Source organism: Carassius auratus, unplaced genomic scaffold (genome assembly GCF_003368295.1).
Source record: "Carassius auratus strain Wakin unplaced genomic scaffold, ASM336829v1 scaf_tig00038466, whole genome shotgun sequence".
Lineage (NCBI taxonomy): Eukaryota > Metazoa > Chordata > Actinopteri > Cypriniformes > Cyprinidae > Carassius > Carassius auratus.
In genome coordinates, this window is record NW_020526440.1 from 88,810 (window position 1) to 116,715 (window position 27,906).

At 40.4% G+C, this 27,906-nt stretch overlaps 1 protein-coding gene across 1 annotated transcript; it reads left to right on the plus strand.

Moving 5' to 3' along the window:
* On the plus strand, positions 1-27,760 carry LOC113083494 (CD48 antigen-like). Its single transcript, XM_026254552.1, has 8 exons — positions 1-43; positions 167-481; positions 2,835-3,010; positions 3,184-3,328; positions 17,851-17,910; positions 18,206-18,316; positions 18,394-18,461; positions 27,713-27,760. Exons 1-8 carry the CDS (start codon positions 1-3, stop codon positions 27,758-27,760), a joined length of 966 nt encoding a protein of 321 aa, XP_026110337.1.
* The last annotated feature ends 146 nt before the right edge of the window (positions 27,761-27,906 follow it).

Genomic DNA, 27,906 nt, shown 5'->3' on the forward strand with positions numbered 1-27,906 from the left:
ATGATTCGCACATTGGTTTTGCACTTTTTGTTGTATCTGTTTGGTAAGTTATAAATATAAGTTATACATATTTTTTATGGCAATAGTTTTATTACAAAGTAATAATGTACTAAAGATTCTTAAGAAAATTTACATTATATATAAGTCGTTTGATCTTTTTCTGCAGGTGTGTTTGATGATGTTGAGTCATATGAAGTGAAGTCAGTGTCAGTGATGGAGGGAGAATCTGTCACTCTACACACTGATATTACTGAAATACAGAGAGATGATGAAATCGAGTGGAGGTTTAACAGCATTCGCATAGCTACAGCAGACATTCCTGAATATGAAAATGCTGAGAGATTCAGAGACAGACTGAAGCTGGATCAGACCGGATCTCTGACCATCACAGACACCAGAACCACAGACTCTGGGGACTATAAAGTTAGTACCACTATCAAAAATACTGAGTCAATCAAGAGATTCAGTCTTACTGTTTATGGTGAGTATAGAGAGTATATCCTTTTCATATTAAACATGATATCGTTCTCATAATTATCCATATTTCAAAATGTTTCTTATATTTGAATTTGAAATTATATTTACAGATATTTTTCAAGCTGTTCTTTCACTTTGCAGTTATAATTTGGAATGTGCATCAGCTAGACAAGTATTCTTTACTCTAACAGGTAGATTTTAAAACAATACATGTATAAAACAGTAATTTATATATGCATCCCAGAGGCATATTTAAAAGATTGCAGATTTTATTTATAAATGTGTTTAATTGCGTAGAAAATCGCGTAGAATATGATGGCCTATTTTGAGGCGATTTTAGAACACATTGTTTTCATTGGCAATGAGTCTCCTTCAAGGAGCACATTTGGGAGATGATGGGAGAAATGAAGCTTTTCGAATCAGTTGAACCAATTGTTTCGTAAAATGATTAGATGTTTTGAAGCACTTGAAACAGCACATGCTGGCGACACCTGCTGGTGAAAACCTTGTAAAAGCATCAAGAACTCAGACCAAACTTACAAAACAAATGGAAATGTTTATTTTATTTTATTTATTTTATTTTTAACATTTTTAAATAAATAATAAACATTTAAATACTATTAAATATAAGTGCTTGTGTTATGGGTTTTAAGTATAATCAAATCCTTGACACAATTAACTAATTATTTAATTGATTGATTGATTTCTGTGATTATTTAAATAAGAGTTTCATTAGAGCTGTCTATAAAAACCAGCAGGCAAGTTTATTGTTATCAGTCAGGAGAAGGAGGTGAATTTAATTCTATCCTAAGCTCATTATGTTATTTTTAAGGAATGATGTAATGCGTAGGTTTAAAGTACTGAATGTTTTTACACATTTTTAAACTATATTCAGAATCAAAATCAGCTTTATTCGCCAGGTGTGTGCAAATACACAATTAATTTGTCGAATGAAAAAATTGTTTTAAGGTGCTCCTGGTCCATACAAACATACATACATACACACACATCTGACATGCAGGAAAAAAGAAAATTACTAAATTTAAATAGTAAGTGTATTTAAATAATGTGTATTTACATAATATTGTATTCGATGTTATTGCCACAGATGGCAATAACATTGAATATTGCCATCTGTGTTAAAGGGAAGTTATCTTTTGTTTAAACCACAACATCTGGCCCTGATTTATTATTATTATTATTTTAATGGTTAAATTTCGTGGGATTTTCATGTCACATGATTAACTGGGCAACCAGAAGTGGTTCATGGGTTCACTTTTAGATCAACACCTGTGTGCTTTGCAAAGTTTCATTAAACCTTCGCTAGTCCTCTTACTTGGGAGACACCCAGTCATGGAGAGCTATTACTACATTATTCCTGAGACCCTGCATCATCATATGAGGACATTATATTTTAGTGAATTTCTCTGAGACTGTAATATAATAATATTTTGTAATTATCATTAAAATCTGACAGATTTTTTAATTGTGTGTCATAAATCAACATCTCAGGAAAATGTTATGGGGTTTCAAATCAATATATGACTTTCTGTTACGAAACAGGATGTTGATTTCATTCATGTCCTCATATGAGGACACCGGGAATAAAAGCATGTTTATTACAAATTTTAGGAGACATAACAAATGAACAGGGAAATAAATTGTTATGAAAATCTTGTCAATTATTACTCCCATTATTACACTTATTTTTTCATCACATGTTGCCCTAAAAACACATTAATATGCAAATTAGATTTTGTTTATAGATACATTTATATATAATGAGAAAACCTGTTTATGGGCATTTTAAACACATTTTGCAGAAAGAAATTGGAATTGAATAGGAATTAAAATTTGGAAGAAAAAATCCTTGCCTAAAAATTGCTTTTGCCTATGCATGTCTGTCAATCTGTCTGTCTTTTTATTTATTTATTTTTTTTAAGAAATTGAGTCCCAATGTCCTCTACCAAGGACGTAGCATAAATTATGAATGAAATATCATTTTTTTTTAGAAAATTATGTAATGACATGAAAAAATACTTCTTTTTTTTCTTAAAATGTTTTGCCGGGTCTTAGGAGGCTATATAGAAGTGGACGAAGTGTGTTAAATAATAGAGCAGTTCTGGGAGGCTCCAGGAGTATTTATTTACTGGTGGATAGTTTGAAAGCTCCTGTATTAGATAGTACTTACATGACTGCAAATAGCTGCCCTGAGGTGTTAGATGGCCACCAATGGACTGAAATACTTAACTTATGGAATGATGTCACAGTAAAATGTCACTCAACAACACTTTAAAACACAATCAAATTAAAGTCTTGTAACTTTTTATTAATTTCTGTTATTAAATGTTTTGCAGCTCCAGTATCCGTTCCTGTCATTACCAGTGACATTTTACAGTGTTGCTCATCAGCAGAAAGTTCATCAAGCCCAAAATGTGTCCTGCTGTGTTCAGTGATGAATATAATTCATGTGACTCTCTCCTGGTACAAAGGAAACAGTTTACTGTCCAACATCAGTGCACTGGAAAAAAAGGTATGATCAATAAGTCAAGACAGCTTATGTTTTTACATTAACAGTAACAGAATATGTTACAAAATTGTCATACTTTTAAAATAAGTTATACAAGATTTGGATCATATTTTTAAGTCACTTTAATGTAATTCAAGTTTAAATGACTTACTAAGTTATACAGCTTTTGTTTACAGTGTGTGTCTGATCTCAGCATCAGTCTGTCTCTTCCTCTGGAGCTGGAATATCAGGATAATAACACCTACAGCTGTGTGATTAACAATCCTGTCAGTAACAAGACCAGACACGTCTGCGTTACCGATCTCTGTCGTTTGTGTTCAGGTATGCTAGCAGTCATTTACCGTTTATTTACGGAGTCGATCTCTTTCACATTCAGATAATATTATTGTATTTACTGAGTTGGAAAATTTAGTTTCTGAGCTTAAGTTCCCTCTTTAGATGAATGTAAGCTGCTCATGCTTAAAGAAGGGGAGTGGCAATACTGAGAGCGTCTTCTGTGTTCCTCATGATGCGCTGGGGAAAAGGAACACCTGTGTGGCATTAGTAATTAGAGGGATAAATGTATGATGTGTTTGTTGTTGCGAGAGGGTTGTTTGGGTTGTTGCTGCTGAGTTCCTTGCCAAAGCTGCCGTGCCGGGACGTGGGTTTAAGATTGTTGTGCGACCCGTGCGAATCGATCGGGAGGGATATTTTGCTGGGGTTTTCCCCGTTTACGTTTGGCGGCCGCAGTTGAGTTCACTGAACGCGGAACCCACGTCCGGTAGCGGGTAAGAAAGCCAGCAGTATATGTTGTTTTTATTATTGTATTGGATGTTAATGTCTGTTCCTGCTGTGTTTGCCGGGGAGGCCCTGATGTATGTGTGAACCCAATGGTCCCCCGGCACTATTTGTGTGTAGAGTGAGTGCGTGTGTAAGGGGGTGGACAGGTTATCCTTTTCCATACGCCTCCTATACAGTTGACGACGGCTAGATATTTAGCACGAGTATGATTGACGGTTTGTGGTGATTACTATTTGATATGCATTTATTGGTGTGGTATTTATGACTATTAGGTTTTGTAGTGTAATGAACTTATGTGTGAGAGGTGATCACGTGAATATATTTAATGCTAACCTGCTGCCCCCTGGGTTTTAATATTATGATTGTAAAATAATAAAACTATTAGTCAATGAGTTTTGGGTATTTGAGTGTTTTCTTGGATATTGTCCCACTTAAAGTATTTAGTCCAGTAGAGAACCTGTAAACTCTGGGTAGAGAGAGTTTGTGGGGGTTACATGAAGTCCATTATGGTGGAGAGACTGAAGCTGTGATCCGATTGGTCGTCACTGCTGTGGTGGGTCTGGCTGCTGTGGCTGCGTTCATTGTGCTGCTTTATGACATCAGATCCAGAAGAGATGAACAGGAGAGACATCAGACCCTAAATGATGAATCAGATATTCTAAAACAAGAATAATCTGTGTTTTTCAATTTTGTGAGCATCTGAAATTTAGATTAAATCAAAAACCTATTAGTTGTGAATTGAGTAGTAATAAAGTCCAATGAGCCCTTATAAAATAATGCTACCACACTAAATTTTCAAAATGCCCCCACAACCAAACCATTTGGCGATATTGTAAATGTTAATACTTTTATGATATGCCTATAAATATAAATGCCGTGCCGGGACGTGGGTTTAAGATTGTTGTGCGACCCGTGCGAATCGATCGGGAGGGATATTTTGCTGGGGTTTTCCCCGGTGGCTCACACCACCACCGTGTGGTCAGGACGAGGGCCCCCCAGGGCGGAGCAAAAGACCACCACAACCGTGTGGTTAGGGCGGAAGCCCCCCAGGGCGGAGCAGAAGGCCACCACGTCCTTGTGGTCGAGGCCGGAGTCCCCCAGGGCGGAGCAGAAGACCACCACAAACGTGTGATCAGGGCGGAAGCCCCCCAGGGTGGAGCAGAAGACCACCACATCTGAGTGGTCAGGACGAGAGCCCCCCAGAGCGGAGCAGAAGACCACCACCACTGTGTGGTCAGGACGAGGGCCCCCCAGGGTGGAGCAGAAGACCACCACAACCGTGTGGTCAAGACGAATGCCCCCCAGGGCGGAGCAGACGTCCGTGCGGCCGGACAAACGGGACGACGAAACTCTGGTAGTCCCCTGGTGTTTCTACTGGACTCCAGAAGATCGGTGCTGGCCTGACTCTGCTCGCGAAGATCATTGGTGACTGGCATTTGTTCATGAAGATCATTGGTGACTGGCATTTGTTCATGAAGATCATTGGTGACTTGCACTTGTTCATGAAAATCATTGGTGACTTGCATTTGTTTCTGAAGATCCCCGGTGACTGGACTCAGTCCTTGAAAATAACCGGCGACTTGACTCAGTCCTTGAAGATCACCAGTGACTTGACCCGACTCTGAAAGGTCAACGGTGACTAGCCTTGTCTCTGGAAAGTCCATGGTACCTAGCCCTGACTCTGGAAGGTCATCGGTGACTAGCCCTGACTCTGGAGGGTCATCGGTGACTAGTCCTTACTCTGGAGGGTCATCGTTGACTAGTCCTGACTCTGGAGGGTCATCGGTGATTGGCCCTGACTCTGGAAGGTCATTGGTGACTAGCCCTGACTCTGGAGGGTCATCGATTACTAGCCCTGACTCTGAAGGGTCCACGAACACCTGACTCAACTCTGGAGGGTCAATAGGAACCTGACTCGACTCTGGAGAGTTCACTGGAACCTGACTCGACTCTGGAGGGTCCACTGGAACCTGACTCGACTCTGGAGGGTCCACTGGAACCTGACTCGACTCTGGAGGGTCAACTGGAACCAGACTCGACTCTGGAGAGTTCACTGGAACCAGACTCGACTCTGGAGAGTTCACTGGAACCAGACTCGACTCTGGAGAGTTCACTGGAACCAGACTCGACTCTGGAGAGTTCACTGGAACCAGACTCGACTCCGGACTGTCATCCTGTGCAGCGGCGCTGGGCCATGACTCTGGATGGGTGGCCATCTTGGACCGTGGCTCTGGACCAGTGGCCATCTTGGGCATTGGCGCTGGGTTAGCAGCCATGACGTGAACAGTATTAGGAGTCTCTAGGATCTTGGACAGCATGGAGAAATAATCCAACAATGTGTCAGCGGCCATCTTGGGCGTTGGCGCTGAGCTGGTGGCCATCTTGCACCGTGGCGCTGGACTGGTGACCACTTTGTGCTGTGGCGCTGTGCTGGCATCCATCCTGCCTCGTGGCTCTGGTCTAGCGACCATCATGGGCAGTGGCGCCACCATGGCGGACGTGCGCTTCTATTACCCTCTCCTTCCGCCATGGTGAGACGGTGGCTCTGATCCATCCCACACGAGCCCCGGGTCGAAGGGAGGCCATGGCTGAGAGTGATGCTGAGCCTCCTCTCGACCACTCCTGCCTCGGCGACATCCCTTGGTCCCCCGAAAAACCACCAGGCGAGTTCCCTCAAACCCATTCCTCCCACTCTGTGGCTGGGGAGGAGACACAAGCAGACATACCGCTGGTTCTCTGTGTGACAGACCCAGCCAACATTTCCATGTGGCCCCCATGTGGGTTTTTGGTGGGCTGTCAGTTGGGCCCTGCATGGGCAACCCAAATGGGACCCGTACATTTTTGTCCATCGGCTCCACTTGGGCCCCGTGTGTGTTAAACCATAGGGGCCCTTTTGGGTGATTACACTACACTAGACCCACAAATGGCCCTTATATGGGGTTTTAGTGGGACCACAGTGGGTCAGAACTGGGCCCCATTTATATTTCTTTATTAATTCCTCTGAATGAAGTTAATGTGCTAATATGCAATAAATAAATGTTAAATTACATGTTAAAATAGTTCAAATGTGAAGAAAATGACTTCAACTCAGAATCTCTAAATCACATTTTTTTTTTATTGGGTAAAACGAAATAAAACAAAACAGGATAAAAACTGGATAAAAATACGGTAACACTTTCTATGAAGCCCATATTTATAATACATTATAAGGGTATTCTTAAGGCATTATAATGAATGCATAATGCATTATAAAAAACTTATGTTATATCAACTCACAATTATAATACATCATAATACAATACATAACATAATTCATCATGGTTATAAGTTTAACAGTATGATTATTTATAACACAATGAACACCATATTAAATCTACTTAATTTTCAGTATAATGGACTGTTTCATATCTTGACATTGTTTAAGATCATATTTCAGATCTGCACAGTATCTTACTACAGCTTGTGAGTGGTTAGATGTTGAGTGTTACTTGAGTGTTTCCTTTGGAGCTAATGTTAAATGATGTGAGCTTAATACTCTTAACTAAAAAAAAATGCAATGTTTTATATGGGTACACTTTATTTTGATGGTCCCCTTAATCAATCGATTATAAGCAGCTTTGCCACTACATCCCAACTAACTGTCATTAGAGTATTAGTATGCTCAAGAATGGTAGAATCTAGTTTGGTAAAATAAGCTGACGTACTTGCAAAGACACCTACTGTTTATCTGTTTGTTGACCATCAAAATAAAGTGTTATATTATACAGTAATATATATTTACAGTAGCAGACATAGTAATACTCCAATGACCGCTAGTTGATATAGTTGCAGAGTTACCCAACAGCTGTCTAAGGGGTACCATCAAAATAATCAAACTGATATTACAATAAAAATAGTTCAAAGCAAATGTGTCATATTACACATTCATCTGATCTGATCTTATGGCTGTTTGAGAGAAAACTTTAATTATTATTATTATTACTACTACTACTTATAAGTGGTATTTGACCGCTTTAAGTAGCATCAGAAAAATGGCAAGATATGAGACTTATAATACATTATAACTAGAAATATAATCCATTGTAAAAGTGAATGCAACGTGTTCATTGTGTTATAAATAATCATACTCTTAAAAGCTATAACCACAAATAAGTTCTTATGAATATCCATGAGATGATCCAACATAATATAAGTTGTATTATAATGCATTCCTTATAATGCTTTAAGAATACCCTTATAATGTATAATATGGGCTTCATAGAAAGTGTTAATACAAAAATACTTGAACAGAACAGGATGAAATGGTATTATTCCTGGGCCTGTGTAGACTTCTCAGCTTCATACCTAAAAAAAACAGTAAAGAAAGAAAAACAGAAAAGGCAATTATTTTAAAATACTACTAAAACATTTACAAAAGCATTAAAAAGCATGCGTGGTTATAATTAAGTTGTGCCAGTACTTCATATTTTTGCCCAAGTTATACTACTAAAGGTAATATGAACAAGTTAAAAGTGACATTTATTAAAATGTAATTTTAAAAGTACTATTATTTTATTATTTTGTTCTAGATTCAGTAACACAAGTTATTGCTTCACACCAACAGCTTTATTCATGATTCATCTTTTATTTTTCAGAACTTTAACAACACAGAATTACCAGAATATTAACCATATTTCAACAATGAACATACATATAGCCTACAAGTAAAAACATAGATAACACATTTTGCCAGTGAAAAATAAAAATAAAAGTTTGAAGAGTTAATGTGCTTAATAAGACTATACAACAATATTCAGAGAACACATATCATCTCAGAACATATAAAATGGTCTTCTTTATGGCGACGACTCTTCCCGTCTGCCTCACGATGGTCCAGCCGGTCAGTCAGCACCACTGTGGGAGGGAAATGATAGTTAGCAATACTTAATTTATAAAACAAATGAGACGACGACGAAGTGTTTTAAAGTTCACCTACCTGTACCTATTTAACGTACTCGTACCACTTTTAGGTCTTCACGAGTCTCCCTATTGGTCTGCTGGTGCCACTGTGAGAGGAAAATACTAGTTTACTGAGCAAGTAAAAGGACTATTCGACGAGTCTCCCTCTGGTCTGACAGCTGCGCTGCGGGAGGAAAAGGACAGTTAGCACAGCTTGACAGAGTTCACTCACACTATATTTTTATAAAAATAATGTAGCTTTATACCTTTTATTCTGATGATGTTTGCTAGATATAAAGTTAAAGTTAACTTACCACACTCTTGTGGGCTTTCATCTTCACAATAAATCTGTCATGGTGCCATGCCGTCGCACGGGGAAATGTTTGTTAACACCTAAAAATGACTAACACCTAAACTGCAACTCATTACACTCTCTGTGCTGTCTGTTTTGGTGGGATAGACATTAATCAATCAGACATTATTTTAGTTTATCCCAGTTTGATACTTTACTACCTGTTAAGTGTGGATAAATTATTCATGCAACAATGTTTATTACTGTAATAACGTTCATTAAAAAGCATAGCTATATGTATGATAAGAACTTGCTCTCATGAATGTTTTTATCAGGATATTTGTAAAAGGTTAACTACCAAACAGAATTAAATAGCGTAGCATTCTTCGTGACCAGCGTTGGCATATTTCATTCTGTAATCTATACATTTTATGCTCTCCAAAAAAACACTTATAATATCTGGATCTGGCAACACGACGGAGATGCATCTCTCTATCAAGGCCCGTTCGGCATAAATAAAGTAACTGTCGTTAAAACACCTGGAGTCCTCTCGTTTGTTTTATCAATTAAGCCGTGCTAACCATCATTTATGGAGGGATTTTTGGGTCAAATTATAAACTAAAAGTCTAAAACTAAAAGTCTTAAACCAAAACTAAAAATCTAAATTTGAAACTTAAAGTCCAAGTCGAAAATTAATTTGGTATTTAGGATTCGGCATTTGGTATTTAGGATTGGACATTTTCTATTTAGGGTTGGGCATTTGGTCATTTAGCAATTTAGGATTTAGGATTGGGCATTTGGGGATTTAGGATTGGGAATTTGGTATTTAGGATTGGGCATTTAATCATTTAGCCATTTAGGATTGAGGATTGGGGATTTGGGGATTTAGGATTGGGCATTTGAGGATTGAGGATTGGGGAGTGTATGCAAATTAGGAGGCGTGGCCCAAATACTGGAGGCTGGGTTTGAAAGGGCTGGTGCGCAGAGGCACCTTATGGACAGCAGAGGGAGCTCCCAGTGCTAAGGAGCACACTGTAATGAAAGTAATGCAATTGTAATGTAATTCTGTTTCTGTAATGAAACAGGGCGAGTGAGCGGCTTGAGCGAGGACTGTGTGATAACTTCAACTTAATGACAGCTTTGTAACATTTGTGGCCTCAAACACAAAGTCACCAGTGAAATGAGTGCTATTGGTCTGACGACGAGAAAGCAGCAGACAGTGCAGCAGGTAAGATGCTAACATTAGCTACTAGTTATATAAGCTGATATTGCTAACATGTTTTAGGAGGGTATTATTATATTGGGACATGCTGTTTTGTTTTTAAACTGCGGTTAACCCCTCTGACATTAGTAGATACACTCCTTTCACATTGCCACTAGACGGTCTTGTTTATGTTTTTTTCTTTTTTTGCTATATAGCCTATATACATTTTATTAAGATTGTGAGAGAAAATAAATTAGGCTTGTTCGACTTGAACCGGCGCTGCACACTGCAAGACCGATCGGATTATGACATTAAAGTACTGCGAGAGCGATTCAAAAGCATAAGGAGCATCTACTCTCTTTGATGTCATATATATATATATATATATATATATATATATATATATATATGTGGCCATGTGAATGTGTACACTATTAAAGAAACTCAAACACTACCAAGCATCTAAAGGGGTTCTTTATTTCCGACCGCGTATGCAGAAGACACGGCATTAATACTATTGGTTTCCAATTGGGGAAAGTTGTGCTAAATGAGATTTATACAATGCAGAATAAACACAACCAAAAGCACGCTTTCCCAAAGGTATAAAGAAACAAACCAAAGTTCTAAGTGCTTCAAGTAGTTTTCACCATTACAGATATCACTTTAGGCCAGTTTAGCCAGTTTCCCTTTTACACGGATAGCCACCCAGTAAAAAAATTAATAAACAAATAAAAAAATAAATCAAACAAAGTACAAAGAAACTGGATGTGAGCACTTAACCCCCAGACAGACAACGGTAGTGGCTTATAATGCTTTCTAAAGGAAGAATAACCATAAAAGTATAATCAAAGATACATTCTCTTAATCACTTACAGCTATTGACTCTTCAAACATACACATTTCACATCTCAATTAACATGGTTATTACTTCTGTCTTCTCCAAAAGACAGGTTATTAATGAATACAAATTAACATTGACATCAAAACAGTATACGACCATTGAATCATTTCCACTGAGTGTACATAGCCTGACTACGTCAGACTTCCTACTTCTGCTCAATTTCATTTCGCTTCTGTACTCAGTCTGATACAGCGTCAGAGCTTTCTGTTTGCCACCGGTCTGGAAACAGCCGGGCCAATCAACGAACAGAGGGCGGGCTGAGAGCCGTGACGTAGATGCGTAGATAAACTTTGCATAATCTGCAAAAGTCGTTTACAGCCATGTTCACTCCGGTATTTCGCGCGCATCATCATGTGTTTACAACAGGTTTACAGTGGAAGTTCAATCATAGATTTGAGTTCGATGCATGATGTCTGTGCTTCGATGCGGCTGTACAGGCGCATAACATACGTCTTAACTAAACGTATCTGATTGGCTTACGGGTAACCAATGATTTTAAACTTCAGACAAGCGCCCCCTAGCGAGAGAGAAAACACTTCTCTATTATGCCATTCCAGACTCTGTCTACGAAGCAAAGTGAAGTAGCAGAGTCTGGTATTACCAGGCTAGAGTGTACATATATATTTATCAAAATTAAATGAAATAAATGTTACTCACTCTGTGGCGCGTTGCGTTGCATAAAAAATTCACACAACTGTCATATCACATGCAACTTCACGCGCCTTCGTTCTCCCCTCTAGTATTATTTTATTAAAGGACAAAAGAGTTTAGTTTACTTTCCATTTCACTTCACAACATAAATAGCATGTCCTAAACTTAACGTTTCCATAAAACAACACTCACGCTCAATCTCTGTGGCCTGCGCAATTTCTCTACGCAGATATTTCTCACCCACAGAGAAATATCAAATCAGTGTGACCGTAAACTGCTCCAAACTGCCCAGCGACTGGACCAACACACAACTGAGGATTTCCCGTTTTTTTTCTTCCTAAACAAACAACGAACGGTGTTGTTTCCCAGCCCACACACTTCAACTCACGCACAAATCATAATCATAACCTGTTCCCTAGAATAAACGTTCTCGTTTTTTTTCCTCCTCACTGCGCTGCTCAATCGCACAAGAGTTCCCCCTAAGGATGGATAGACATGACTGCAGGCCTTTCAACCTGGCCACATATATAACGCAACGCATACAAAAAAAAATAAAAAAAACAAGGTTAGGAAACAGTAAAGGCAGCATGAAGGCCAGTGACGATGTAACAGCAGGGTTTTTGTGCAGTGTAAAAAGGACCGCAATGTATTGCTATATTATGCTCTGACATCGTCTTAACGTGTTTATGTGGTGACTTTGCTGCTTCCAGCTATATTCTGCTAGTCACTTGCAGTCTGCGCCATTGGGTCACTAACATATTGTCTTGTGTGGAAAGGTTTAACCATCACAGCTAACACTGTAGTTCAGTGTTGTGTTACTCACCTGAAGTCAAACAGGACCAAAGAACTAGAGGGGACTGTTGAACCGTTAAGGCCATGTTTCAGTAACTTTTCTTATAACAATATGTAACCCACCCACTGACTTGTCATGATTCTTGCAGACATTTCACCTGGACATGAAGGACCACTTGGTGTCACAGCTTTGGGTCAGAGATTTGCTGCAGTGTTTCCAGAAGTGCTCACTAGGTCACAGCCAAGCTATGTCTCATTCTGTAAAAACTGGATCAATAGACACCACTAGACTCCAGACTTTTTCACTCACATTTACATTTACATTTACATTTAATCATTTAGCAGACGCTTTTATCCAAAGCGACTTACAAATGAGAACAATAGAAGCAGTCAGGTCAACAAGAGAACAACAACAGTATACAAGTGCCATGACAAGTCTCAGTTAGTCTAGTATAGAACGCATAGCCAGGTATTTTTTTTTTTTTTTTTTTAATTAAATGAAAAAGACAAGAAAAGGAAAAAGTACTGGTGTTAGTAGGTTAAGTGCAGGCGAAAAAGATGAGTCTTTAGACGTTTCTTGAAAATGAGTAAAGACTCAGCTGTACGAATTGAGATTGGGAGGTCATTCCACCAGCTGGGCACAGTCCAGGAAAAGGTCCGTGAGAGTGATTTTGAATTTCTTTGGGATGGCACCACAAGGCGTTGTTCACTTGCAGAGCGCAAACTTCTGGAGGGCACATAGGATTTAACCAGTGAGTTTAGGTAAGTTGGTGCCGTGCCAGTGGTCGTCTTGTAGGCAAGCATCAGTACCTTGAATTTGATGCGAGCGGCTACTGGTAGCCAGTGTAACCTGATGAGGAGAGGAGTAACATGAGCTTTTTTTGGCTCATTGAAGACAACCCTCGCTGCTGCATTCTGGATCATTTGCAGAGGCTTGACCGTACATGCAGGAAGGCCCACCAGGAGAGCATTACAATAGTCCAGTCTGGAGAGAACAAGAGCTTGGACAAGAAGTTGGGTTGCTTGCTCTGACAGGAAGGGTCTAATCTTCCTAATGTTGTATAAGGCAAACCTGCAGGACCGGGTTGTTGTAGCAATGTGGTCAGTGAAGCTTAATTGATGATCCATCACAACACCTAGGTTTCTGGCTGTCTTCGAAGGAGTTATGGTTGACGAGGCCAGCTGTATAGAGAAGTTGTGATGAATCAATGGGTTAGCTGGAATCACCAGGAGTTCAGTCTTTGTAAGGTTAAGCTGAAGGTGATGGTCATTCATCCAGCTAGAAATGTCACTCAGACAGGCTGAAATGCGAGCAGCTACCGTCGGGTCATCTGGCTGGAATGAGAAGTAGAGTTGGGTGTCATCAGCATAGCAGTGATAAGAAAAGCCATGCTTCTGAATGACAGATCCTAAAGATGTCATGTAGATGGAGAAGAGAAGTGGTCCAAGTACTGAGCCTTGAGGAACCCCAGTAGCAAGGTGGTGTGACTTTTTCTGATTCTTGGCTTTTATTTGGATTTTGTACTGTTTACTTTATAAAAATAGCCACTTTGCTCTTCAACAGGTCAGTGAAGAATATGGGACTGACTGGAGTGAAAGGAGTGTATCTACTAATGTCAGAGGGGTTAACCGCAGTTTAAAAAACAAGGCAGCATGGGGAAGTCGTGGCCTAATGGTTAGAGAGTCGGACTCCCAATTGAAAGGTTGCCGGCAGGAATTGACTCCCAATCGAGTCCCGGGCCGGCAGGAATTGTGGGTGGGGGGAGTGCATGTACAGTTCTCTCTCCACCTTCAATACCATGACTTAGGTGCCCTTGAGCAAGGCATCGAACCCCCAACTGCTCCCCAGGCGCCGCAGCATAAATGGCTGCCCACTACTCCGGGTGTGTGTTCACAGTGTGTGTGTGTGTTCACTGCTCTGTGTGTGTGCACTTCGGATGGGTTAAATGCAGAGCACAAATTCTGAGTATGGGTCACCATACTTGGCTGAATGTCACGTCACTTTCACTTCCACTTTCAGCATGTCCCAATATAATAATACCCTACTAAAGCATGTAAGCAATATCAGCTTATATAACTAGTAGCTAATGTTAGCATCTTACCTGCTGCACTGTCTGCTGCTTTCTCGTCGTCAGACCAATAGCACTCATTTCACTGGTGACTTTGTGTTTGAGGCCACAAATGTTACAAAGCTGTCATTAAGTTGAAGTTATCACACAGTCCTCGCTCAAGCCGCTCACTCGCTCTGTTTCATTACAGAAACAGAATTACATTACAATTGCATTACTTTCATTACAGTGTGCTCCTTAGCACTGGGAGCTCCCTCTGCTGTCCATAAGGTGCCTCTGCGCACCAGCCCTTTCAAACCCAGCCTCCAGTATTTGGGCCACGCCTCCTAATTTGCATACACTCCCCAATCCTAAATCCTCAAATGCCCAATCCTAAATCCCCAAATCCCCAATCCTCAATCCTAAATGGCTAAATGATTAAATGCCCAATCCTAAATACCAAATTTCCAATCCTAAATCCCCAAATGCCCAATCCTAAATCCTAAATGGCTAAATGACCAAATGCCCAACCCTAAATAGAAAATGCCCAATCCTAAATACAAAATGCCCTATCCTAAATACCAAATGCCCAATCCTAAATACCAAATTAATTTTCGACTTGGACTTTAAGTTTAAAATTTAGATTTTTAGTTTTGGTTTAAGACTTTTAGTTTTAGACTTTTAGTTTATAATTCGACCCAAAAATCCCTCCATAATCATTTGCCTCCCGCAGTGGAGCTGACTGACCGGCTGACCATCGTGAGGCAGACGGGAAATTTTTTGACATGACCCCCGGAGCACGCATTCTTCTAAATGAGACACAGCTGATATCGGTTCCCTAATTAAGCACATTAACTCTTCAAACTTTTATATTTACGCCATTTATTTTCCACTGGCACATCCGACACGTTTGCCCACAAAGATAGCATTTTTAATCTATTGAAGCAGACGTGCCTGCGCTCACATTAAAAGCGTTTTTATGGAAGTGAAAACGTTATATGGGCATTTGTGTTACACGCAGAAACATTCAAAAGCATTGAAACTTGTTTTAAGCCTCTGCCCAATGAATTTATAAATAAAACATCCTACGTTTGCTAAGTAAACTGCCAACCTTTTAATTTTTTATACAACGTTAACGTTGACCCTTCAGCTAGACAGTTCAATCCCGACTGGCTTCGTTAAGTTTCATTAGTGACTCTACCATTACTGTATTTTCAAATATTTTTTACAAATATGTACATCCAATTATATAACAGCAGCAGTAATTCGGCTAATATAAAGAGAAATATAATTATCTTACCTTGATAGTTTAGAGAGTTTGTCCACTGACACGCAGACGCAGACCGTGTTGAAGTGGAGAGTAGCAAACGTTTTTTTTTTTTTTTAAATGAGAAGGGGCGGGAAGACAGCCACGCCAATCATCGCATGACTCAATGACCGCGTAACACAAGTGCTTTTAGATTATAAGAAGAAAAAAAAAACCTTTTAGATAGTTATAAATAAAATAAAATAGTATTATTCATAAAATAAATAATCTTGTATTGTTACATTATGATATAACCCTAAATGATATAAAACATGAAATACACATTAAATATATCCTAATATAGCCCAAATGTGGCCCATCTGGGACCCACAAATAAACAGTAATGGGCAGCCTAACTGGGGCCCATAACTGTATCCAAGCTGGGGCCCACTTTCAGCCCATCAAAGTGCCCACTCTGAGCCCATGCCCAGTTGACACCCACATAGCCCAGATAAATCCCATGTGGGGCCCACATGGACATGTTGGCTGGGGAGTCCTTCTGTCACGACCGGGATACAAGGATTCACGAAGAGAGAACCAATTGAGAGTACGTTTTTATTAAGGGGTAATCCAAAGAGAATAAACAGTCCAGGCACGAGTCGAAACCAAAACATCAATCCAAACATAAACAAAAAATGAACACAAGGCAAGGGCACGAACTGATGGACATGAATTAAACAAGGACTCCGTGACACATGCTAAAACAGACTGGGTTACATACACAAGGAGAGACAAACGCTAATGGGAAATTGACAGAGTGTGATGATTGGTAACTAGTGACAGCTGGGTGCAATAATTAAGCAGAGAAAGTGAGGAATGTGATTCATAAAGTGACAGACACCGTGGGGAAGGAGGACACCTAGCGGATTCCCAGGGAACACAACCCAGACACTGTGACAATAACTATACAAAGTACTGCATCATTATGATTTATTATTATAATTATTTGCAACTCAAAACAATTATTTTTATCTGTACTATTTTAAGTAGAATTCAATTACAGTGTATTGTATTGTACATTTAATCATAACAGGTCAACAGAGGATTCAACTAAAATAAATTAAAGTATTACTTAAGTATTTAACAAATTAAATCGTTTTATTTGTAAATTGCTTCATTTGTGGTGTAGGCAAAAGTTGTGTTTGGAAACTCTGCCCTTACAGCACCTGTTAGCAGAAACATCGACACTAGTTGTTGTGCTGAGTGAGTATGGACATGTCATTGGGGTTATGAAGTGGCATCCACTTTCAAAGGTTTTGTCCAGTTAATTTATTTGGCTATGTATGTGTAGAAATCACTTTTAACAAGTTTCAAACATGTTGTAGATGGAATTAAGAACCTAACCAGTGTACTTTCTAAAAGATGAATATATTTATATAAGTACAAACTTAGTGCACTACAAATTCATTTTTAAAATACTATATTTTTTACAAATGCATTTTCATCCTTCCCCAAATGCATTTGTAAAAAATATAGTATTTTAAAAATGAATTTGTTGTGCACTAAGTTTGTACTTGATGAAAGCATAAAATAACTACATTTAGAAAGTGTTTTCAGTTTGTATAGACATGCCAATCTATTGTTAGTAGACTTATCACAAATAAATATATTTTAAATACAAGTAACTATATTATTTTTCACTAGGAATAAAATATGATAATCTTTAAGGAGAGAAGCTAGGTGGTGCTAAGTTCAAACTACATTAGATTTTGTATCTTTTATTTTGTAGCTGGACATATATTTTTTATTTTAATTCATTAGGAGTGAAAATCAGGACTGTCAGTATCAGCACTGATGTGACTGAATGACATCACAATAAACTCACATTAAATGACAAACTCTCATCCAACACTTAAGACTGAAAAAACAGAGCAGCCCTCTTACATTCTGTTGATTTATTCACATCTCTGCGGTTCTCTTATATTTTCCAGTTCGTCCGTCCACTCCTACCATCACTCCACAAAATCCTTCATCATCTGACAGTGCTGCAGGTAATGACACAAATGTTCAGATTAACAGCACAATTGTGTGGGTGATATTGCTTTTACAACACAATTAAACACACAAACAAGATATTAACAGAGTAATGTGTTGTTACATAATAAGGCCTGTTATTTTGCCTGTTTTTCTCTGCTAATACACATGTTAAAGAGGCCCATGCTGGTCAGACTGGTCTCAGAAGGTCATTGAACTGAATGCAGGCATCTGAGACTAAAATCAGACTGACAGATTGTCTCTCTTTAGCTGTTACAGCATCAGGCCCACAAACTCCTTCTCATTCTCCAGACTCTGTACCTCTGACTGTGCTGATCTCTGCTGCTGCTGCTGGATTTCTGTTGATTGGTGTGGCAGTTGTGATCTTCTGCATCTGCTGGAAAAAAAGACCAGAACAAGAGGGCAAGTGTTATTAAATATCTAACAGTTATATCTAACAGTTTTTGCTCTTTCAAGATCTGTCATTATTTTTTAAACAGATCAGACCCGTGGAGAAGAGATAACATACGCTGATCCAACATTTTACAAAAGAAATGCACAAAAAGTGGTAAGACAATACATGTTAAAGTTGACTGTACAAATTACATTGTATCACTGAGAATAAGGTTATATTTTAGTTTTATAATCATTTGTTGTGTAAAGTTGCAACTTAATGTAAAAAAAGGGGGATGTGTAAATTAAAAGTAAAAAAAAAGTGAGATCAGTTCCAAACCGTAGAGAGCAGCTTCACTGTCTACATAGACAACTGCCTTATCAGACTCAGAATCAGAAAGAGCTTTATTGCCAAGTATGGTTACGCATACAAGGAATTTGTTTTAGTGACATAAGCTTCCAGTACACAGAGACAACAACACACAGACAAAAAAATAAAAAAATAATAAGATTTACAAATTGGCAAATAAATAAGTGTATAAACAATTGTGCTATAAATGATAATGGAATAGGATTGAGTGAGATGCAGGAATGTTCTAGGATGGAGGGTTAACAAATAAATATAAGGATATTACACGTTTATAAGCATAAGTAGGGAACATTTAACTGTTCATGAGGTAGATTGCCGGGGGGAAGAAACTGTTCTTGTGCCTTGCTGTTCTGGTATTTGCGGCTCTGAGGCGCCGGCCAGATGGCAAAAATTCAAAGATGGGATGACTTGGATGTGAGGGATCCAGAGTGATTTTCTGAGCCCTTTTCCTCACTCTGGATGTATACAGTTCTTGAAGGGTGGGCAGGGGAGCACCAATAATCCTTTCAGCAGTCCGAACAGTTCTCTGTAGTCTTCTGATGTCTGATTTTGTTGCTGAACCAAACCAGACAGTTATTGAAGTACACAGTACAGACTCAATGATGGCTGAGTAGAACTGTTTCAGCAGCTCCTGTGGCAAGTTAAACTTCCTCAGCTGGCGAAGGAAATACAGCCTTTGCTGGAAGGCAACATCCTCAATCTTCATAGGCAGCAACACCGTTAACATTCACTCACACTGCTACACAAATAGTCCCTGTCACATGAAGTGCTCATGGTATGTGTGGTTGCTTTATCAGCAGATATATGTGATGCTGCCTTAACATTTGGCCAAAACAAGGCATCTAATAAAGGCTTTCTACTGTACAGAACAGCATTTATGCCAGCACACAGCCTTTAAAATGGACAGTAAGACATCTGACCACTGAACTTAAAAAGAAATAAAATAACTAAATATTCTGTTCAATATATGGCAGCAAAAAAAAAAAAAAAAAAAAAAACACTCCACAGAGATTGCTAGAGATTCACTGTAAAAAGTATGGTGACAATGTTTCAGGTATTACGGGATGGCATACTAGGACCTACTGTATACTATATAATATACTGTATCACTGTGTATATCATGACATGATATAAAATTAATAGACCCATCTACTTCAATTATAAAAATCTACTTTTATCTTACAATTTAATGATAACCACCATAATAACACAGGTGGTAAAACAGAAAGCCACATGATGATAAAAGTAAAAAGAAAAAAACTATTTATATAGAATATAATCACATGTGATGTGCCGCACAGTGACTGCTGGTAATGTCCTTTTACTGACTTTCACAGTAAATTGGTATTTCATAGTTGTCACTTGCAAAATTAATACATTTAATGTATTTGAAATATAATATATATGAAATGGCAATTACATATAATGCAATGTCGAACCATTTACATTTTTTCACTGTATATTGCACAGTAACAAATAAACAAGTAAACCAGTTTTACAGTAAAGACACAACACAATATAATAATGAAAAAATAATAATAATTGAGAAAATGATCAGATGGTCATAAGTTTGGTCGTTATCAACAAAGTTCAATGATTGAGTGTTTCCTGAATCCATTGTTTAAACAAAGATTTGCAAACAGCTCTCGACCTGTGGTTAGAAGCATAGTTACTTGTAAGACAGTAGTAGACTTTTTTTTTTATACCACCCCGACCCCACCTCAGTACTACCTCAGAAAATATTTGGCTCTCAAAGTACCACCATAATGACCAACATTAAAATACAGTAGCATAGTAGGCCTAACTATTCCGCTACAGCTCTGCAGAGTTCCAAAATGAGGCAGTTTTATTCCCAATAAGAATGTTTATTGTTGTCAGCCACTTTAATATTGTAAATGCACAGTTTGGATATTAACACTGCTCTGTGCTTATAAACAGGTAAATAAAAAACTTAAATAATGATTAAATAAAATGTGTTGTACCTAAAATTAAATAAAAAATGTACTGAACTTAAATCAAAAAAAAAAAAAAAAAACTTCACTCAAAGATTAAATTAAAAGGAATTGTGTTTTAACATTAATTTATATTTAACTTAGTGATTTCTCTGCGTACCATCAGAGGAAGTCTGAGTACCATTAGTGGTACTCGTATCTCACTTTGAGAACGTCTCAGTTACGTATGGTAACCCTCGTTCCCTGAAGGAGGGAACGGAGACGCCACGTCGGTGACCGACGAATATGGGATATCGCTTCGATAGACCAATCTACTTCTAGTGTAAACTAAACGAGCCAATGCACATTGGCATGCAATTATTGCATCCAGCTGCCGCTGATCACTGCGTGAGTATAAAGGGGCAGCAGGTGCCAGTTTTTCGCTGAGGAGCCGAGTCGGTGACTGGGGAATATGGGATCCCTATCAAAGCGCCATGGGTGCTGCCCCTTCCAGTGCCCTGTGCGAGCCACCTGCGCTCCTATTAGGTGTAGGCCGGGGCTCAGAACAAGTAGCTCCACTCACCGTTGTCAAAGCACTACCTCACTGGGTGAGATTGGATAACACTGGGAAAATGTACCCGGTCCACTTGGAGCCGGGACACTGCGGAAGCCCCATCCTTCCCGAAGGAGGTCTCAGAGGCAAATACACATATAGCATCCGAGGTGATTAAAACCCTCTTGGGAAGGCAGAAGTCTGCCGGGGAAACACGGGCTCTAAGGCTATACCGTGGACTATACACATATGAGTACCGCTCAGGTCTCAATATGGAACCCACCCTTCCATGGTTCTCACGGATTCATCATGAAGGTCTGGCGCCGGACGTTCCACCGCGTCCAGCTGCTTAGGGTGATGGAGGATCTCAACAGGGTCTACAGTACGGACACTCTGGAGTGGTTTAAGCAAGCCGACACTAACCGGGGCCTCTCAGTGCCACTACCCGTTTGAGGTGAGAACACAGGAGGATACCGGCTCTACACGAAGGCTATAGAACCTAGTGAACGTGTTAGGGGTCGCCCAACCCGCAGCTCTACAAATGTCTGTCAGCGAGGCGCCACGAGCCAGCGCCAAGGAGGATGCAACACTTCTAGTTGAGCGAGCTCGTAACCTGAATGGGCAGGGCACACCCTGAGCCTGATAAGCCAGGGTAATGGCATCCACAATCCAGTGGGCCATTCTCTGCTTAGAGACGGCACTCTCCTTCTGCCGGCCTCCATAACAGACAAAGAGCTGGTCTGAGGTCCTGAAGCTTTGTGTCCGGTCTACGTAGCACCTTAATGCTCAGACGGGACAAAGCACAGCCAGGGCTGGGTCTGCCCCCTCCAGGGGCAGCGCTTGCAGGTTCACCACTTGGTCTTTGAAGGATGTAGTGGGAACCTTGGGCACGTAGCCAGGCCGCGGCCTCGGGATTACCTGGGAGTCAGCCGGCCCGAACTCTAGGCACGAATCGTCGACCGAAAATGCACGCAGGTCCCCTACCCTCTTGATGGAGGCCAATGCAAGCAGGAGCAGAGTTTTCAATGAAAGAAACTTTAGCTCAACTGAATGCAAAGGCTCGAATGGGCCCTGCTGTAGTGATTTAAGCACTAGAGTCAGGTCCCAAGGGGGTATAGAGGGGGGCCGGGAAGGATTTAACCTCCTGGCCCCTCTAAGGAACCTGACGATGAGGTCATGCTTACCCAGAGACTTCCCATTCATGGGGTAATGGTACGCAGCAATAGCGGCCACCTGGACTTTGAGGGTGGAGGGAGACAGCCTTCACTCCAACCCTTGTTGCAGAAAGCACGACCGCAATCGGGCATCTTCGGGGGTCTTCTCGGCGAGAAGAACACCACTCAACAAACAGGTTCCACTTCAAGGCATAAGCGTGTCTCGTAGACGGTGCTCTTGCCGAAGTGATGGTGTTCACTACCTCTTGGGATAGGTCACCTAGAACCTCCGTGTCCCATCCAGGGACCAGACATGGACTTTCCAAAGGTCTGGACGCGGGTGCCAAATGGTGCCCCGTCTCTGAGTCAGTAAATCCCTGCTCAGAGGAACCGACCAAGGAGGGGCTGTCGAGAGGAGCAATAGTTCGGGGAACCAGGTCTGAGTAGGCCAATATGGTGCTACTAGCAAGACTTGCTCCTCGTCCTCCCGGACTTTGCACAATGTTTGTGCGAGAAGGCTCACTGGGGGAAACGCATACTTGTGTAGGTCCCGCGGCCAGCTGTGTGCCAGTGGGTCCGTTCCGAGAGTTCCCTCAGTCAGGGAGTAGAAAACATGGCAGTGAGAGGTCTCTGGAGCAGCAAACCGGTCTACCTGAGCAGCTCTGAACCGCCTCCAAATCAGCTGGACCATCAGGGGATGGAGTCGCCATTCTCCCGGGAGCATTGCTCGAGACAGCTCGTTGGCTGTACGACTGAGCAAGCTTGGAATGTGAACGGCACGAAATGACCTCAGAACCTTCTGACTCCAAAGGAGGAGGTGGCGGGCGAGTTTCGAGATGCGACGAGAGCGCAGACCACCTTGTGGGTTGATGTACGCAACAGTCGCAGTGTTATCAAAACTCGCAGATCCAAGATCGGTCGTAACCCACCGCCTTTCTTGGGTACAACGAAGTACGGGTTGTAAAACCCCGTCCTCATATCGGCTGAAGGGACCGGCTCTATCGCGGCCTTCGCCAGTAGGACTGCGATCTCTTTCCGCAAGACAGGGGCATTGGACGCTTTCACTGTAGTGAATCGGACACCGAAGAGCTTGGGGGGATGCCGGGCGATCTGAATCGCATAGCCGAGGCTGATGGTTCGCAGAAGCCAGCGAGACGGGCTGGGTAGCGCTGACCAGTTGCTTAAGAACCGTACAAGCGGGACCAGCAGAACCACAGCCGTACCCGCTGTGGGGCAGCGAGGTGGAACACAGGGACCCAACTCGGGCGGCTTGTGAGCAGGCCGGAGTGTGGTGCGCTACCTGCGCCCAGCTCCACGGCACCACTTGGAGGCTGCTGCAGATGCGACGCGTGAGCGGGGGCGGAGGCAGGGGGCTGCCCTCGGCGACGAGCAGGCTGGGGCACTGCAGCCGGCGGGTGGGTGGAGGCAGCAGCAGCTGCCCGCCGGAGCAGGATGTGTCGGATCACCTCAGTCTGCTTCCGGGCAGCCGAGACTTGCTGGACCAAGATCTCGACTGCGTCCTGGACCACTAATGTGGACATCGCATGACCCAGCGAACTCGCGGTGACCTTCATCGCTCGAAGCGCAAGGTCAGTGGTGGTTCGGAGTTCTTCCAGAAGGGCTGGATCGTGACCACCCTTGTGCAGGTCCTCCAGTGCCTTAGCCTGGTGCACCTGCAGTAACGCCATAGCGTGTAAGGCGGAAGCAGCTTCCCCGCAAGCCACATAGGCACTGCCGGTCAGACCAGAAGAGTGCCTACAGGCCCGGGAAGGGAGCACCAGGTCTCAACACCAGGAGGCGGCGGACTTAGGACACAAATGCATCGCTACCGCCCGCTCCACTGACGGGATTCCTGAATACCCCTTCGCTGCACCACCATCGAGAGTGTTGAGGGAGGAGGAGCCCACCGGCCGGTTTCTGGCAGTAAAAGGTGCCATCCATGACTTGGTCAGCTCGTCATGCACTTCTGAAAAGAAAGGCACTGGGGTGGGGTGCTGAAAACCCAATCATCCAGCCGCGAGGGTTCGGGACGTGGTGGGGGATTCCACTTGAGCCCTACCCTCTCGGGGGCCCGGGAAAGCATAGTTGCCACTTCGGGATCCGACTCAGGCTTTGTCACCATCCCAGAGGATCGTCATCCGACAGCTCTCCCTCCAATGCTGAGATCGACATTTGGTCGGGGGGAGTCCCACTGCATACCACTGGTACGCTCCTTGAAGAGGGCCCAGCGCGTTCCGTGCATTGCTCCACTGCGATCGTGACCATCACCCATTGCCAGGTAACGACCGCACCCAGAAATGCACGGGTGAAATGGCATCCTTATAAGGACGATCCGTCGTCTTTACAAAGACGCACCCGTAAAGCTCTTTTAGAGAAATTTGCTCTTTAGGAAATGCTTTTTTAGTGCTGAGGCGCACAGGGGAATTGGCTGCTTGGTCTATCGAAACGATATCCCATATTCGCAGGCTTGGGAGGATTACTTTAAAAATGTGTTCCGTTACAGTTACTAATTACTTCATAAAAAAAGTATTCAGTAACATAATCCAAGTACCACAATATGAAAGTAATGTAACTGATTACTTCTGGATTACTTCAAGGTCAAATATTATTTTTTTAAAACAACAACATTTATTAATTAAGAATTTCACAGCCCTGAATTAATATATGTGTAAAGGACTATACAAACATCTAGTGCATGGTATTGGTATTACAGATTATTTTGTTTTATTTTGAAGAAAGAATTTTAAGGAAATGTTTCTTCAACAGGAAAATAGAGAATACAAATTCTTTTTTTTCAATGAAAATATAATAAGAACAATATTTAGACAATGGAAAAGGTTTCTTCAAAAGGAAAATAGAGAATACAAATATATATATATATATTTTTATCTTTACAAATATAAAACTAATTTTTAAAAGTGCAAATGCTTCTTTAGGTTGGATGTCGAATCCTTCGATGAAGAAAGTGTTTTCTTTGCTGGAAGGCACAAGTTGCACTGTACAACGTTGTTTGCAATTTTTTCTTTTTAAACAAAATAGCAGTGGTATTTCCATGAAATGAAATCGTTTTTGCAGCAGTGATTCAATCTGCGTCTGAGGAGATTGCAGACAGCTGTTATTTGCGCATGCACCAGCGGGTGGCACACGTGACTCGCGTGAGTCATTAATCAAGCTGCGCTTAATATAGTGTTATTATGCCAAAATACTGATTTATTTAGTTTTAAATGAAACCATTGTAATACTGAAAGTATTCCACCTTTTTTCAAAATGTAACTATAATCTGATTACTACGCTTTTTGACGTAACTGTAACAGATTACAGTTACTGGATTTTTGTATCCTGATTACGTAACGCCGTTACATGTATTCCGTTACTCCCCAACCCTGCATATTCGTGGTTGCGGACGAAATAGCTCAAATCGAGAGCCAACGCAAATGCAATGACATGTGAAATAAAACGTCATCCGGTATTAAAGAAGTGTGGCCTGATTAAGTGCTGGATATAGTGGATGATGGCCACAGAACGGTAACAAAACTCAGAGACATTTACAGTCACACAGAGGTGTATTGTGCAAACTGTACTTCATATGGATGTTCAGATAGCTATAGAAGAGTTCACGTTTTTTTTATTTATTTATTTTTATATTAAATTATGTTAGGCGTATATTATAAACCTAATAAATAATTGACCTTGTTTTTTTTTAATGGAGTATCTTATGCTCATCAATGATGTATTTATTTGACCGAAAATACAGAAAAAACATTAATATTGTGAAACATTATTGCAATTTCTAATATTGGTTTCCTATTTTAATATATTTAAAATATTATTTATTCCCATGAATTAAGCTGAATTTTCAGCATAATTTCTCCAGTCTGCAGTGTCATGTGACCCTTCGTAAATCAATCTAATATGCTGATTTATTATCAGTGTTGAAACTGCTGTGCTGCTTAAAACCCTTTAAGTGTTATATCTACCGTATGGTTGAGCTTACTTTGTAGAAATGCTCTCTGAATTTAAATCAAGTTTTACCATGGACTGACAGCTCAACCATACGGTACAGTTTTATATAATACATAAAAAAAGTTTTAAAGAACAAAATTTCTGACAACAAATGTTTGAATTGTATATTGTAACACAAAATTTCTATTTTCGCTTTCACTTCTAGTTTCTTTTTAACTTTATATTTATCAAAGAATCCTGAAAAAATATCACAGGTCCCAAAAAAATATTAAGCTTAGATAGCTTCACTGATTATAAAGGGAGTGTTTTTTAAAGTGCGTAATACTCGCACTAGACTTCAGTCATGTTCTTTGGTAACGTAAATGTTCTTTGCTCGTTTTCTGTAGCTGCTTTTTGATTAACTGAAGAAATGTAAGCATTGTAATTAGTAACTTATAATGCTTCTATAAACAGTTATCATGTTAAATACAAATTCAGTCATATTAAAAACTTTAGGCTGCCCATAGTCTTATGCTGTTGTTGGTTCACTTTCCGGCAAAATAAAGTAAGTAAATAAATAAGTAAATAAATGAGCATGATAATATTGTGTATCGACAACCTCACAGGAGGAAGATATGACAATCTCACACAACAAGACTATATGACAGTTGAGCATATCGCCCAATACTATGGCCCGCATTTCACACTGGTACTGGGGCCCTCAGCAGACTGCCCACCTTTTTTGACCACAGGAAGGGCATGGCCTAAAAATGAAAGGTGAAATGACACAAAGTAATGCTAGCAGGGGTTAACTCATAATTACATTACATTACATAGTAATAAACAGTTAATTTTGCTAAAATTCTTAATACATGGAACAGTTTTGATGCTAAATGTTTTGTCTGTGCTGAGCATTTTGCATCAATCAGATAGATGTGTTACATGCAACACACTGTTAAACTCGAGCATACAGTAAACACTGTGAAGCCATTTAAAAAGAACAAAAAGACACTTTAAGACAGTTTAACAGGAAACAGAAAAAAGAAAAAAAAAACCTCTGAAAACATTGCTTTGTTTGTGAGAGAGAAAGAGTGTGATTATTCCAGCCTTCATTAGAGATATTGGTTTTTATTTTATTAATGTCTTGAGTATAACATTAATGTTAAACCAACCAAAAATGTGTTAACATTAAACAGTAAAAGGAATTGTATTATAATGTTCAATAGAGAGTTATTTTGGACTGCTGTCATAACAGTGACATAAAAAAAAAACCATAAAACTTTGCAAAACAAGAATTTCATTAATCTCTGTTGATGCTGTTTGTGTTGATGCCACAACTGTACATCACCATGACATTTTATTATCTGGTGGACTTATGTTAAACCAGTGAGTTACACCCTACTGAAAAAAATAACCATGCTTTTGATGATCTCAAGTGTAAGTATCTCTGTATCTTTTGCATTTGTGTATTTTCAGAAAGAAGAGGATGAGGTGGTGTATGTGGGTGTTGTCACAAGACGTTAATCTTTTTGTGTGTGTGTGTGTGTGTGTGTGAAACATTTTCTCATGAGTGATGATCTGGTCATGATAACGCTTTTATGTTTTTATTTGTGTTGGGTAATTTTTGATGAGGTTCACTAAAGGTAAAATGTCAAACATCATAAGCATCA

Excerpts from the sequence above, each read along its gene's own strand:
- LOC113083494 (XM_026254552.1), top strand. The coding sequence starts at position 1 with ATGATTCGCACATTGGTTTTGCACTTTTTGTTGTATCTGTTTG. Across the intron at positions 18,317-18,393 it reads AAAAAGACCAGAACAAGAGG|ATCAGACCCGTGGAGAAGAG; the intron begins GCAAGTGTTATT and ends TTTTTTAAACAG. Across the intron at positions 18,462-27,712 it reads AAAGAAATGCACAAAAAGTG|AAAGAAGAGGATGAGGTGGT; the intron begins GTAAGACAATAC and ends GTGTATTTTCAG.